Source organism: Martes martes (genome assembly GCF_963455335.1).
Source record: "Martes martes genome assembly, chromosome: 17".
Lineage (NCBI taxonomy): Eukaryota > Metazoa > Chordata > Mammalia > Carnivora > Mustelidae > Martes > Martes martes.
In genome coordinates this window covers 6,776,170-6,791,494 of record NC_137905.1, presented here as the reverse complement: position 1 = coordinate 6,791,494, position 15,325 = coordinate 6,776,170, and the positions used below count along the sequence as shown (strand labels likewise).

At 53.2% G+C, this 15,325-nt stretch overlaps 1 protein-coding gene across 1 annotated transcript in view; it reads left to right on the top strand.

Annotated features, from left to right (window-relative positions):
- Window positions 1-15,325, top strand: part of PLCG2 (phospholipase C gamma 2) — a gene marked incomplete at its 5' end in the record, with an annotated part of 136,533 nt that overhangs the window by 34,701 nt on the left and 86,507 nt on the right. Inside the window, 3 exons of the mRNA XM_080829391.1 lie at window positions 11,978-12,121; window positions 14,214-14,307; window positions 15,083-15,130. Coding sequence (XP_080685517.1) covers window positions 11,978-12,121; window positions 14,214-14,307; window positions 15,083-15,130 — 286 coding nt within the window. The remainder of the gene's footprint in view (window positions 1-11,977; window positions 12,122-14,213; window positions 14,308-15,082; window positions 15,131-15,325) is intronic.

The following is a 15,325-nucleotide window of genomic DNA, read 5'->3' as shown; positions in this document are numbered from 1 at the left end:
TTTATTTTGTAAGGAGGGTCTGGTCTGTTCTCTGTTCAAATCAGGCGCTTCTACCCTGGGCTTGACCTTGGCCGGGCTCTGTTTGCGGCCCGTGGAGTTGGTAGGTTGGTCTGGGCGAGTGCCCCGGTGCAGAGCCGGTGTGGTTGGTGTTCGAGAACGTGGTTCTGGAGCTGGACGAGCAGAGCTCAGACCCCCAAATCCCCCAACCTGCTGGAGCCTCCGTTTTCTCCTCTGCAAAATGGACAACTGCTAACAGGGACTGCTCACTGCTTGGGGCCGCAGGAGGCGCCCCTCAGATGAAGGGCACCGGGCTCTTGACCGGTGTTTGATAGACCAGGAGCTGGCAGGGCCCCACTGCCTGTGAGGGTTTCGGGGCTGGGATCCTTGCAGGAATGCGCCTGAGAGCAAGGATCCAGCAGGACGCAGCTGGGCCAGGGGGACATCTGAGCCAGGGAGGCGAAGGCCGGGGTCTGCCCTAGAAAAGAACTCATTCTTCCCTGTGCTGTGGTTAGGAGGGTAGGCTTGGGAATGAAGACGGCTGGGGTTGAAATCCTGGCTGGACTCGTGGAGCCTTGGCAAGTCACTGACTCTGCCTCAGTGTCCCCACCTTTGGAAGGCAGACGGCACAATCTCCGCCCCACGTGAGCACACGTGTGTCCGAATCCCTGGCGGACCGCTTGGCCGCACTGGATGCTTCTCTAAATGTGGCTTCCCTTCCCTTTTCTCTCCTCTGGTTTCCTCTGAAGCCAAGAGGGGGTAGGAAGATGCGGACCAGCATTTTCCATGGGCGGATTCAACATCGGGCAACTTCTAGAACTTTGTCGGCGTTGAACAGAATAGCCTGTGTTCTCAGAACCTTCCCTTTCCTATAAAAAACCAGGCCAAAGCATCCGACTGAAAGAATGAGGCTGTGTTTACGTGCAGGGCTGCTCGTTGGGCCGAGGTTAGGGAAGGGCGCGTTGGAATGAGTGGTTGGTGCTGAGAGGGCTTGAGTTTGCCCTCCCCGGGCTCTGTGCACGGACTCCTGGCGGACGTTCACAGAAGCTGTGTTCTTGGCTGTCATTGCTGCCCTCGCGGACGCGTGGGCCCCCGAGCCAGGCCCGGCTCCAGGCCCCCTGCCGGCCACTTCCTCTGGGTTTCTGACTGCCTTATCAGAGGGCTGCATGGGCATCTATTTCTGGCCTGGCTGGAAATAGTCTGGATCCTGGCACAAGGCAAGCCCGGAGTCCATTCCTGGGATGCAGCGGTAACTGTCCCGCAGAGGAGACCGGGCCCAGGGACTGGGAGTCACCAATGGGAAGGTGGTTCCCTTCGCAGGTCCCTTGTGGGCTCCTTGAGGGATGTGTAGTTAAGGAGAACATCTCTTTGGTAGTAACATGCTTTTTTTTTTTTTTTTCTTTCTTGATACTCTGTGTTTTTTTTTTTTTTAAGATTTTATTTATTTATTTGACAGAGATCACAAGTAGGCAGAGAGGCAGGCAGAGAGAGAGGAGGAAGCAGGCTCCCTGCTGAGCAGAGAGCCCGACACGGGACTCGATCCCAGGACCCTGAGATCATGACCTGAGCCGAAGGCAGCGGCTTAACCACTGAGCCACCCAGGCGCCCCGATACTCTGTGTTTTTTTTTTAATGGAAAAATTTATTGAGATAATGATAGATGCATGTAACATAAGAAATAAGAGAGAGATCTCATGTAGACCTTGTTTCTCCCAGCGGTCCCATCCCACGAAACTCTACAGTGTGTCAGGAACAGCCTGGGTACTGAGGTTGAGTCCGTGCACTCCCTGGTTCAGGTTTCCACAGTTTTGCTTGTCCTGTGTGTCTGTGTGTGTGCACATGTGTGGCATGTGGAGTTCTACACGATCCTATCACATCTGTCCATTCTTTGTATCTGCCACTGCCGTCGAGATGCTAGGTAATGAATTCCCTCCTGACAAGGGTCCCCGGGGTTCCCTCCTCATAACCACACCCACCTCCACCTGGAAGGTCCACATACGGTCAAAGGCACAAACAGGGAGTGTAAAGCTCAAATTGACACATGCAGACACCTCTGTGACCACTTCCACCGCCTCCCCGAGATCAGATCTAGACCACTCCCTAAGCCGCTGCCCTCCGGAGGTCACCCCCGCCGTGACTTCTGTCTCCATCGGTGAGTCCGGCCCCGCTCAGCTGGCCTCACTCTCTCAGACCTCTTCTTCTCACCTTTTAGAACTCAGAACTGGTGTGGTCTGTGGCATTAGTTGTTTCGAGGCAGAATTTAATAATGTCCTAGTTCGACTGCCTTTGTGCGGTACGATTCCTGTTAGGTATGGTGGGTGGGCTTGGTTTTCTTTTTACCAAAGATAAACTCCTTAAGTATGTATATGTATATATTTATAATTTGTATATATTTATAATTTATATATTATATATATATTTTTTTTTGTACCAAAGATAAACTCCTTAAATATGTATATGTATTTCATTTGAAGAAAGGTGAGTTGATTTAAAGACTGATAATAGACAAACAGTGCCAGCACTATGTAGGTTGGGCAAACTTTATAAGGTTGATAATCAAATGACCTTTGAGAAAGAGTGTCAGAGGCGTAGACAGCTCCAAAAAAAAAAACAAAAAAACCCCAAATCAAAAACTGGTCCAGTGTGGTGGGGGACGGCAGGATCTGTATATAGTCTTTGTACCGTGAAGGCCTTCTGTGTCATTTTGATCAGAATACTGGTTGAAAGCAGAGCAAATTAAAACCTCAACAGGCCATGTATAAGGTGGTGAGGCTTTCCGTAAAGTCTTAGTGATTTTTGTTCTCTCTGTTTTCCACCTTTTCTGTAACATACCTATTTCTTATATAATTTATATCAAAGGAACTTGGATTCTCAAATTTAGAGGTGGTAGATGTGTATTAACTCCAATGCGTGTTAAAATACTTTACAGTTCAGACCTAACAAATGTGGACTCCATTTAAGGTCCTCCCCCTGTACCCCATATTCCCGTGATGGGGTTGCTCCGTTGAGTTTCTAGAAGGAGGGAGAAAACATCAAATTCGAGGAATCCTGGAACAGTAACTATTGAAAGACATCTGTGATGGTCGGTGTTTGGGGTTTTAGCTGGCTGCTTTATACAGCTCCTTTCTTTGTCGTCGTCTCCTGAATTTGGAAACAGTTGAGAAACCCGGATAACTGAGGCACAGCGACAAGGTCTGCTCTGCGTGCGCCTCCCTAGGAGTCTAGCTTAGAATCTGTCTCTGGCCCCTGACCTGCTCACTGTGTCTCTGGCACTGGTGGACGCCCACGGGCCTCCTCAAGGCAGCCCCCTCTGAGCGCCAGGGAGCAGAGCAGGGCAAGGTACCTGGTTCCTGGGGGACAGACTGGACCAGAACCAGACCAGAAGCCTAAGCTGGACGTGCCCAGTTCCTTTTTCCGGACTCCTGCTAGCGTTCCCTGCTCCCCTGGGGAGAAAGGGTCCGTGGAGGGAAGAAAAGCTCAGCCAGTGTCTCCAGTACCACTTAAAACTCGGAAACATCTAGAAAACACTTAATCCGGCATATCTGTGTGAACACAAAACACGGCAGTAACGGCTGCCTCATCAGCGGAGTGCTGATCTTAGACCTTCCTACGGAAGCGCAGAGCCGGGCTGTTCCCCACTGGAGATCAGCACAGTCCCAACAATTGCTTTTTTTGTTTGTTTGTTTGTTTTTTTCAAAGAAGATGAGAAGAGTCTCCCTCACCGCCCCCCCCCCCCATCCCTAGGCTTTCAGAGGACTTTCATATGTAAGGCTTATGGGACAGTTTACACTTTACCGTGTTCTTTCAGGTGTATCTCCCTGTGGGATGGATACTCGTTCCCATTTTATAGATGAGAAAGTAGAGGCCCAGCCATAATAAAGAAACCCACCCCAAGTTGGACTTTACACACGTTTGCTAGATTCTTCTAAGGTCGGGCTCTTTCTGCTCTCCTGCGATGGCCCCGTGGTTCTGAACTGTGTGTTCTGTAGTCCCTGTCACTTGTCTATCCGGCTTTCAGGTTAGGTGCTGTCATGTCTGTCCAACAGCCCAACACCCTTGGTTTTGTAAAGCAGAGTCTTTCACTGAGACCCAGCAACCCTGAGACAAAGCGAAACCACCAGCATCGGTGAAGGTGGTGTTGGAGGCTGGTAGGCAAGAACGCGAGTCCCGCTGACTAAATTAAACTTGACTGGGACCTCCTGGGGGCCACGGGGTTCCGGTTAGTGTCAGTTCACTCTGTTGGCACAGCAGCTTGGCGAAGGAGGCTGTCACAGTCAGTACAGGTGGGGAAGGAACGGAGAAAGGGAGATGACTTGCCCAAGCTCCCAGGTGCCGTTGGGGCGACCTGCTCTGTGTGTGCCTCCGTAGGGCTTTCTGCTCCCCTCACAGGGTCTCCTCCAGCCTTTAGAGCTCCGCCAAGATGCACACCCTCAGAGAAGCCTCTCTTCCCCTTGCTGGGGAGAAGCCCCAGTGGAGACTTTGCTCTTCTCCATGGAGGTGTTTGGTGTGGTTGGAGGTTTACGTGTTCATGTGCTGGTCTGGAGAGGGTCTGTCCTTCGCAGGCTTCTGAGGGTGGGGACCCTCCGTGCGAGGCTCGTAAGGGCCTGGCGGATGGAGTGGCTGTCGGGTGGGTGGGAGGGTGGGGATATGCGTGGGAAGGCGTCAAGCCTCAGTGGTCTCTTTCCCCTTAAATACGACTAGAGCTTCCCCGAAGGGGCTTGAAGCCTGTCGTCAGATGGTACAACTTGAGGGCAAGTGTGGGAATTGGGAAAGGCCGCGTGCCTGGTGTGAGGGTAGCAGGGTGCTGTGGGAGCGGGGGGCGGCTTGGCAGTGGCCCGGAAGGGAACAGGGTTTGAAGAACGGGGTCATGGGGACCGTCAGCAAAGGGGGTGGCAGAATGAGGCGGGGGAGTGGGAGGAGGCTGGAAACCCCGAGTGTGTGTCTGCAGGTGATGGGTGGCTGGACCTGGGGAAGGCCCGAGGTGATGCTGGGAGGCCAAGTGTGTGCAGAGATGAGGCCTCACTTCTGTGGCTGCGTTATCTCACTTCTTCAAGCAGGAAGCACAGCTGCCGAGCCCCACCGCAGGAGTGCGCCCGGCCGGCGCTCTGGCCACCAGAGCCTACTTTGAAAATAAAGTCGGTCACCTTAATGACTGCATGCCTTTGGCCAAAATTCCCATCAAAGCAGAAGCACACCATTTGCCTGTCGTCTTCGCCACCAGTAAGCCTGTCAGCAAATTGGTGGCCTTTTTTTTTTTTTCCTACCTTTTCTTCTGCCTTGACACGCACAAATATGCACGTACAGATACAGGCACCTCTCCTTAGCTGAGTCTAATGTGTTTCTGGAAACAGGAGATAGAGCAGCTTTTTTGTTTTGTTTTGTTTGTTTTGTTTTGATAGCCATATATCATGTCCTATTCCACGGTGATAAATGGTGATGCATTACCAACCGATCGAAAAAAATCCAACCCTGGTGTTGCTTAATACCCTTACACACCTGCAGGCCAACCCATCAGACGTTTCTGTATGAACGCAAAGCATTAACAGCCACGGATACTGAATTACTTGATGCTTTATTGAACTTGTTACTGGGCATGTTCGCAAACAGTAGAGAGGGTAGTATACGGCGTTGGTTGTGAATTTTCATTTTTTTTCTTGTCCTCTCCTTTGCAACTTGAAATGACCGCAAACTACTCCGTTGGAAATGCTAGAGACGTTCTCTAGATTGGACTCTGGTCGTCTGCTCGTCAGAAGCAAATGCTGGGACGCAGGCAGGACTCAGGAGGGTGGACAGGATCCTAGGTTGGATGCACGGTGATTTTGAACATCGGGAGTGCTGGACTTGGACCTCTCCTGTTGCAGACTGACGCACACACCAGTATTCTCTTCGGTGCCCGTGCGTGAACATCCTATGGCAGCTGTGATCTGGGTAGTACGTTTTGTGTAAAAGAAAATACTTGCAAGTTAGAGTGGGGATTTAGATAGTGAGAATCTGAATGATGATAGACACCTGAGCACAGTGTGCATGTTCACACATACGTCTGTACGTGTGGACACATTCGTCCGTGTGTAGACATGGCACCCTATAGACATAAGGTGGCGTGGATTTTTTTTTCCACATCAGCACATACGGACTTGCCGCTTCAGCTTCCACAACAGATAAATGAAGAGAGTGTGGTTTTTTCTTATACCTTGTATGAGTCTAGCTTCATTCGGTTGCATTAGTAATTTAAAAATACGAGCTGACAAGCACCTAGAAGTTGCTGCGTCTTTTTTTTTTTTTTTTTTGCTACGTCTTTATTAGTTGTCATTTCGAGGCAGTATTTAACACACACACATACACACGCACACGCGCACCCCTTTAATCCTCCCAGAGTGCCGTGTGACCAGACTTTTCTTGGTCCTGTTGCTCCCGTGAGGAAGTGGAGGCCCAGAGAGGTGAGCTCTGCTGCAGGCACCTGTCAGAAGCTGGGATCCCGACCCAGGCCTGTGGGTTCCAGAGTCCATCCCATGGTCCTCGCACACACACGTCTCGTGGCTGGGGAGGCATGTTTGCTATCCTGGCACTAGGCTTTTATTTCCAGCTGCAGGGCAGAAAGATGATTTGGGGTTGACCTAGTTGAGCGCGGGAGGCCTGACCACCCCCCTCATCGCTGCTGTGCACCCTGTGGGCCGTGGGGTCAACCTTCAGCAAGGTGCCCCTGGGTGATAGAAGATCAAGTGTGTGTCAAGAGGAATGACCAGCGGCCCCCTCAGACTTTGCTGATTACCAAATAGAAAACCACCCCTGCTGGTGAGGGGTTTCCTTCCTGCCTTCTTGGGGTTTCTGGTAACCAAGGGGGTGCTGGATAGCGGGCAGCCCTCCGGTTCCTCTGGAGCGAGCGCCCCCCCTTGCTCGGGAGGCCCGGGGAGTAGTAGTAACAGCTGTTACTTGGCTTGCTGGTGGCCTTACCACCACGTTTTCATGGAGGCCTTGACCGCAGACCCGTCCGTGGCTGACTCTGCACCTGTGAATGACTATCCTCCCTGGTCCGCAGTGATGGTGAGACGAGCCCCCTGGCCTGAAGGAGGCACCTCGCAATTAGAAGGCCTGTAGCCTAAGAGTGGGGACTCGGGAGGACTGCCTTCCACTCCGAGGAGACACCCGAGAGAACTGAAAACAGGTGTTCAAACCGAAACTGTCAGGGGAGTGTTCATAGCCTCACTCTTCACAGCAGTCGGGAGGTGGAAACAATCCAGAAATGTCCATCAGCCGAAGAGTGGATAACGGAAGTGTGGTCTCTCTCTGCGGGAATGTTACCCATCCGTAGAAAGGGACGACGTCCCGGCTAGAGCCCAGAGGAACCCTGAAGGCGTGGTGCTGAGTGAAGGAACCCCCACACAGAAGACCGCGTACTCTATGCTTCCCTTTATGTGAAATGTCCAGAAAAGGTGAATCTGTAGAGACTGAAAGTTGGTGGTTGCCAGGGACTGGTGTGGGGACAAGAGGGGAACAGGGAGTGATAGCTACAGGGTCTAGGTTTCTCTCTGTGGTCATGAAGATGTTCTTAAATGAACTGTGGTGGTGGTTTGCACGAGTCTGTGACTACATTAGAAGCTATTGAATTGCGGGCTTGAAATGGGTTAATTGTATAGTGTGTGAGCTTGTATCTTGATAAAGACACAAACTATATCTTGATAAAGCCGTTCTATTAAAAGACCATACATTACCTATAATACCAGAGGCACCTGCAGAGCCGAGATACCTTTTAGGGTACAGAACACCCAGGGCAGTGACACCTAGTCCTGTCTCCGTCAGGGGAGCCCAGGGAAGCTGTTCTTGGCAGTGCCTGGGACTTGGTCACATGCATCCCGATGCTGCCTGAAATATACACCGGGCCTCTGTCCCCTCCAACCCACGGGTCCCTGGGTCCCACGGATCGAGCACAGAAACCAGCGGATCGGGCACCTGATGTGGCAGAGGCTGCAGCAGGCTGATTCCGCTCGCTGTAGCATTCCCTTCTGCCCATCGAGGCCCTCCTGGTGTGAGCCTTGCAGCCATCTGCCTGAGGGCTGGGGAGGCAGGCCCCAGAAACAGCCCTTGACCAACAGCAGACGGGGTTTGGGGATAAACACCCTAGTTCCCTTACTCCGTGGTGGGGCGTGGACTCCCACAGCCCCCGTGGGGTTGGCTCTGGATAACGATGGAGGGCCAGCTTGGTGACCTAACGGCTTCTTCCTCGGCTCTTTTCCCTGCCTGTCTCACGTCCATGCTCCCCTACCAGTGTCCCTGCGACCATCTCCCAAACAGGAACCGGAGCTGTTCGGTGCCCGAGTTCTGCTCGGAGCCGGGCTCCGGTGCACGTGGCTGTGAGGCTCCAGCTGTGAGTGAGTGACGCAGACAGAGTCCCTGTTCTCCCGGGGCTTAGAGGAGGACGTACCTGTACATACAGATGTGCATATGCGTAGCTCTCCGGGCCAGTTCTAAAAAGAACGGGACGGTTCGTTTCACCGGGTGGAGACGGCTGGCGGTGCTGGGAAGTTGCTCCGGTGAGATCTGTACACGTCCGGTCAGCTGATGACTGGGGAGCGAGGGCCGGCCCCTGTCGAAGGCCTCCTCTCTTCGGGATCATCCATCGTGAACGAGCCTGCCCTTACCTGGCGGGGGAGGGCCAGAGAGGGGCGTGGCAGGCATGACGTCATGGAGGTGACCAGTCCTGCTGGTGCGGCGGGTGCCTGCAGCCTTCCCCTGGGTCAGGCCTGGCCCCGAAGCTGGGGTGTTTGCTGGCGCCAACGTGGCAGGCAGGACCCCTCGCCTCCCTAGAGTGGCTGTTTCTCCGTTCTCCTTCCGTGTCTCATGCTTCTTCCCGTCTGACTCGGTCCGTGTGCCTGTTCGTGTCTCTCTCCTTCCTCATCTGGGTGGCCTGTCTGGTGTCTCTCTGTCCCTTTTTGCCGCGTCCGGGGGAGTGCGGACCCCACTTGTGCTTTTTCGCATCTCCGTGTCCGTCTCCGGGTTCGCTCTGCCCCTTCTTCATTGAGCAGCTGTTTACTGGGCCCCACTGTGTACCGGCTGCCGCGCTGGGGGCTGGGACACGGCGCTGAGGAAGGGAGTGCCTTGGAGGGAAGAGGTTCCCGGCCCAGGAGACCCACCTGCAGGCCCTGGCCCCTGTCGGAGCCATGGAGACAGGGGCTGATCTGTATGACCACAGGAGTTGGAGGGTTTTCTCTGAGTTCAGTGGTGGAGGAGCTCCAACTGGAAGGGGAACTGGGAGATAACCAGGCCCGGAGCACATGCCAATGCCGTGTGGTGGGGGTGACCGCTCGCTGGGGGGCTGGAGGGGCATGGGTGAGGGTGTGGGGACCAGGTGGGGCCGGCGGGGTCAACCCCGGGGCCTTGGTTCTCGGTCCCAGGAGCAATGGGGTGCGGGCAGAAGGTTTGAAGCCCGGGAGGGGCATGAGCATAATTATGTATTTAGTTCTTTATTTTTTAAAGATTTATCTATTTTAATGAGCACCTGCATACACGAACGGGGGGAGGGGAAGCAGAAGGTCCCCGCTGAGCTCAGAGCCTGGTGCGGGGCTTGATCTCATGACTGTGAGATCGTGACCTGAGCCGAAATCAAGGAGCAGATGCTCACCTGACTGAGCCATCCAGGCGCCCCAATATGAGCTTACTTAAATTTCATAAAAAAGGCTCTGGGAGTAACTTCTAGCTACTTCAGTAGGCCAAGCAAGAGATCCAGCGACTTGGATTATGGCATTGGGCATGGGAATGGAGAGAAGTTGACTGAGTCGAGAGTAATTTAGAAAGTAGAACTGATAATTGCCTGAAGACAGTGTTACAGTATATGAAATTCTTTTCTTTAAGGACCTGTGTCAGATTTTTATTGTAAGTTTGCTGTAAGGAGAAAAACTCACAATAGGCCAATTGGGAGAGTCTCACCTACAGATATTTTGTGGGGAGCGAGGGTAGTAGATAATCACTGCTAGACTTGATAGGAAAAAAATAGATTTACTTCACGTCACCAGTGTCTTGACTGGCAGTGAACTGGGCGGGTAACGTCGGGAACAAACCTCACCGCCCTGAATGTTCTTAGAGGAGCGTAAACAGCTAAATCGGGAATGCCAGTTTCCTCCCAGAAGGCTGTAAGTTTCAGTGCACACTAAGGGTCTGTGTTTTGGAGTTTGTTTCTGGGGAGTGAGAATAAAGAGAAAAAGACTCCAGGTTTCTGGGTTCGGTGAGGAAGAGGGATCCGGCCTCCATCCCTCTCCCCACCAGGGTTTAGAGACACCTCCGCTCCCAAAACAAAACGGCCTCTCATGGTTGAGAAGCGGTTTTAAAACTTTCAGGTTTGCAACAGTTTTAGACTCACGCCAGCATCGCAGACGTAGCACAGGGTTTCTGTGTACCGTTCATCCCGCTTCCCCTGGTGATCACGTCTTTCTTGCTCAGTCACCAAACCCAGGGCCCTGACACTGGTATAGTATGATTAAAATACAGACCGGAGGGGCAGCTGGGTGGCTCAGTCAGTTAAGCATCTGCCTTTGGCTCAGGTCAGGATCTCGCATGCACATTCTCTGTCAAATAAATCTTTAACAGATAAAGTGAAATAAATTACAGACCCGAATTGGTTTTCATTGTTTTGTACGTGCTCTCGGGCTTGGTTTGGGGTCTAGCTGCACGGAAGTTTCTCACGTGTATGCCGAACAGAGGTGCCCATTTAAAGTCTTTGCGCATTCCTTCATGACTCCTGTCCACCAGGCTGTTTTTGGTCGGGCTAGACCCATGGGAAGAAAGTAGAGAGCTTCTAGTCCATTCTATCTCTCTCCTTCCTAATTGTGTTCACTGCACCCCCACTCCGGTTGCTGCCTGTGAAGGGTCATGAACCTTTCCTGCTGTTTCAGCCCTGACTCTAAGTGCCTTTATTCACCTGTCGGCTTCCTCCATCCCAGGTCCAAGCTCCCTCCCTTGTCTCCCATTTCCAGGGACACCTTTTTCCTGTATCTCTCTTCAGTGCAAGGACTGAGATATACATGCCCGGAGTCTTAGGGTTGCACGTGATAGAAACTCAGGTCATCTAACCAAAGCTATAAAAGAGAATTTATTGTGTCGTGGAAGTAGCGTTTCCTTGGGCAGGAATGGCTTCCGGTGTGACTGGACCTTAGAGGATCAGGCGGTACATCCGGGGTCCATCTCTCCCTTCTCTGTGGTAGGTGGCGAGCTCCCTGCTTCCCCAGGCTCCTGTCTTATCAGCCAGGCAGCAGCCCAGCAACAAGAGATTTTATAAATATCTCTGGCCAAAAAGTGCCGGGAGGATGCTGGTGCACCATGGGCTTGTCCCTGAACCAATCACGGTGCCCCAGCATGGGGCATCTTGGTCGTTCCCAGGACGCTGGGCCCCCTGTTGCTGGTAAGGAGAGGCAGACCAGCTTCATCTGAAGCACGTAGAACGGGTCCGTTCCAGGAAAAGTAGTGTTTGGACAGAAAAAAGAAGAGGAAGGGACTGGTCAAACTTGTCTCTATGTGACAGTCCCTGGTCATCCTATGGTAGGGAGGGAGATCCCCTGGGACAGGTGGCCATTTAGAGGGGGAGGGGCTGCTCTTGGGTCAGGCAGCCATCCTGTGGGGACAGGGGTTGCCCTGGGTCAGGTGGCCATTCTGTGGGGGGAGACCTCTCCCCTGGGTCAGGTGGCCATCCTCTGGGTACGGGTAGGGGTCTCCCCCCGGGTCCGATGGCCATCCCGGCCCAGTCTGGCAAGGAGTGGGTTGGAGCCCTTCAGCAGCAGGGGTGATAGGGAGGAGAGACCGCCTCCTGCTTCTGTCTCTTGTTCTACAACTCCCCAGGGGCTTAGTTTAGAGCAGCCTGCTTCTTCCTTACTTGCGTGGAATCCTGCAGTCTGGATGGGGCTCAGGGGCTGGGGAGGGACGGGGCAGGCCTGTGGCTGCGTCCTCGGGTGGCATGAACTCAGGCTTCTGATGGGCCCGTCTTCACCGTCTTCTAGTGGATATCATGGAAATCAAGGAAATCCGCCCCGGGAAGAACTCCAAGGATTTTGAGCGTGCGAAAGTTGTCCATCAGAAGAAAGACTGCTGCTTCACCATCTTGTACGGGACCCAGTTTGTCCTCAGCACCCTCAGCCTGGCAGGTGAGCACCCCCCGCGGGCTCGTGTCGCTGCCCGTGCCTGGCTTCCTTCCTGGGATGTTCTGTAGTACAGAAGGCTCGCACCTGCCTGCTCCTAATGTGCGTTAGGGGTCATCATGGCTTTGAATTCTCACCCTGCGCCTTTCTTGCTGTGTGCCTTGGGGCAAGCTACTCAACCTCTCTGAGCTTCAGTTTGCTCAGCTCTGAAACGGGGAGCATGGTAACGCCGGCCTCACTGGGACGTTATAAGCATTGTGTTAACAGCCTGGTTGGCTCATGCGGAGAGCTGAAGGCAGGTTGTAGTTGTCTAGCAGAGCCTGGCCTACATCCAACTAAACTGGGGACACTATCCTGAAATCTGACATCTCACACGTATGTGCACGCACACAGACATACACACACACACACACATCCCTACACAGATGCATGTAAGCTCACACATGTACACACAATACAACTGCCACACGTGTACACACACACACACATGTGTAGGCACATATGCACTCACATGGACACATGACCTGGAGGTGAGAGTTCCAGCCATCCCTATAAATTTACCCAAATGTTGAAGGGGCCTCTCAGAGGCGAGAGGGTGAGCTGTGAAAAAGCTCAGGCACTTGGCTCAGGGGCAGAAGCTTGTCACCCCCTTCAGGTCCAGTCCTAGAATTCGTTGACTCAGAACCATCTGTACAGCTGGGAGTGATGAGAGAAGATAAATCCCGTTCAAAGTAGACCCATGTTGGGGGAACAGTGAAAGCTAAAGCAGTGTCGGGAACATTAAAATTAGGGCCCGGTAGCTCTTGTGATTTGCTTTCTCGCTCGCATGCATCTTTGAGCACATCGCTTGTGCTGGGCTAGAGGCCACTAGGACTCTAGGGCCGAAGGAGACCGGTCACTGCCTCTCAGGAGCTCACAGTACCCTGTGAAAAGAGCGACAGTCCATTCACAGTATAGCACGCTATAGGAGGGCAGAGGGTCAATTTCAGGGAAGCCTTTGCAGAGGCGGTGACTTTAAAATTAGGTTTTGAGGCATCTGTAGGAGTTGGGTGGAGAGAGGGAGGCCAGTCCGGGGAGAAGTTTTCCATGCCTGAGGGCTTGAAAGAGGGAAATAGCAAGCTGGGTGTGGGACATGACGAGTGGACGTCTGACTGTTGGTGTGTGGTTGGTGCAGAGGTGGGGCAGGAGAGAGGGGCCTGTGCCCATGAACTTCAGGATTTCGTCCACTTAGCCCTGCTGCAGGCTGAGGCCTGGTGGTTCTTGGTAGGGAAACTACGAGAACAAGAGAGAGACTACGAGTCTTGGAGTCCAAGATGCCATCTCTGTTCCACTCTGGGGTCTTTCTTTCAGAGCTCTAGAATTCAGGTTCAGTGGGGACATGGGCAAGACCAGGATTCAGATCCCGGCTTCCCACTTATGGGCTTGGGCCAGGTCTCCTATGCTTCTGAACTTAATTTTCTCCTCATTCCCATGGGAAGAGGGAGAGTAGCAACCTTGGCTCTCGTTCAGATAGACAAGGTATCTGGTCCTTAGGAGGTGGTTAACTCAACGAGAGGTCTGCACTGCTAGCTCCATTTTACTGGTGAGGAAATGAGGCACAGAGGGGTTAAGGAGTCAGTAGAATGTCACAGAGCCCCAAAGTAGTGCAGCCGGACTTGTCAGTGATGCCAGGCTCTTACCTACTGCCTGATGCTGCCTCTCTCCCCTCTCCCTGGCCTTCATGAGAAACGGGAAATGCTGAGGGCAGCTCGGGGTTGGGGTGGGAATTACCCCAGACCCTGTACCATATTTGCTCATCTAAGGGTAAAAGCTAAAACTCCTGGGAGGAAAAAAATTATCCCATTTGTCATCCTTGCTGTAGAAGGGTCATTAGGGGCACGTGGCTTCATCTCGGACCAAAAGCAGGTCTTAGAACCATGAAGGTGTGAAGGAGAGGCCTTCTTGGTGTCCATGTGCAAAACCGGAAACCAGTGCTGGCTGCTCCCGTCCTCGGGGTCTGTGTGGGGCTGGGCTGGGCTGGGATGGCCAGGGGCCCCGACCTCTCTGCGGAGGTCTTCCCAGGGACTAACAGCGTTTTCATCCGTGTTCACCTCTGCAGCCGACTCTAAGGAGGATGCAACTAAGTGGCTCTCGGGCTTGAAAATCTTACACCAGGAAGCGATGAGCGCGTCTACACCCACCATCATTGAGAGGTACGGACTTGTGCTCGTGTATCTCGTCTTGCCACATTCATTGATTCTGCTCCCTTTCGCCAACATGAGTGAAGGAAAGGAAAGAGTGATGTTTCGCCTTGGAGGCTCGGGGAAGGTCATCGCCTTGGAGGCTCGGGGAGGGTCATCGCCTTGGAGGCTTGGGGAGGGTCCTGCGGGTAGAGGCTATGGGCTCTCCAGCATCTGGCCAGAGAGCCTCTCTGAACGTGGGGCTGTGCTGAGCCTGCTGGGGTGAGGAGTTTGCTGAAACCGAGGTCGGAACAGGCATTGGTGGCGTCTGACGGGAAGACTGAGGGCTTCCTTCTTGTAGCATTAGGAAGGGATTCAGCTGACTCGCCAGAGGGCTGTCCCATACAGGGTACGGGGTTTGTCACCTCCTTAGGATGGCCTTGTCTGTGCATCCAGTATTGTGGAGGTCCACATGGGGTTGGTGTGGGAATGATGGTCCCCAGGGTTAAAACCCTGTGATTCCCACCATTCTTCTCATCAGCTTTTTTGGGGGATAATGAACATGAGGATTGTCAGTTTAAGGAGTGACAGCCTCTACGTGTTGGGGGACCCTCTTGGCTCAGCCAGGGCGTCTCAACCACAAGGAGGCAACCGCTTCTTCCCGAGACGCTCAGGTTAGAAAGTTGGAAAGATTTGCTTGTTTCCAGTATCCTTTGTCCCCGTTCCATAGAACCGACCGACACTGGGGCTCTGTACTAACTCTCTCTCCGGTGCTGTCTGTCTTTGTCTGTCTCAACTCCCTCCCCAGCTGGCTGAGAAAGCAGATCTATTCAGTGGATCAAACCAGAAGAAACAGGTGAGCTCCGTTCGTGTTTCCGTGGTTTTCTCCAGAATGTATTGGCTTCTGATGTTCTTTCTTGAAACGTTCCACGGCAGTCACAGCCTGTTCCGTGGTGTGGAAAGGCCCTCGTGCGGTCTGGCGGGACGTGCTGGGGGCTGATGGTGACACAGCCTGCACGTGGCTGGGGTCTCCATTCCGTGGACATTGCAG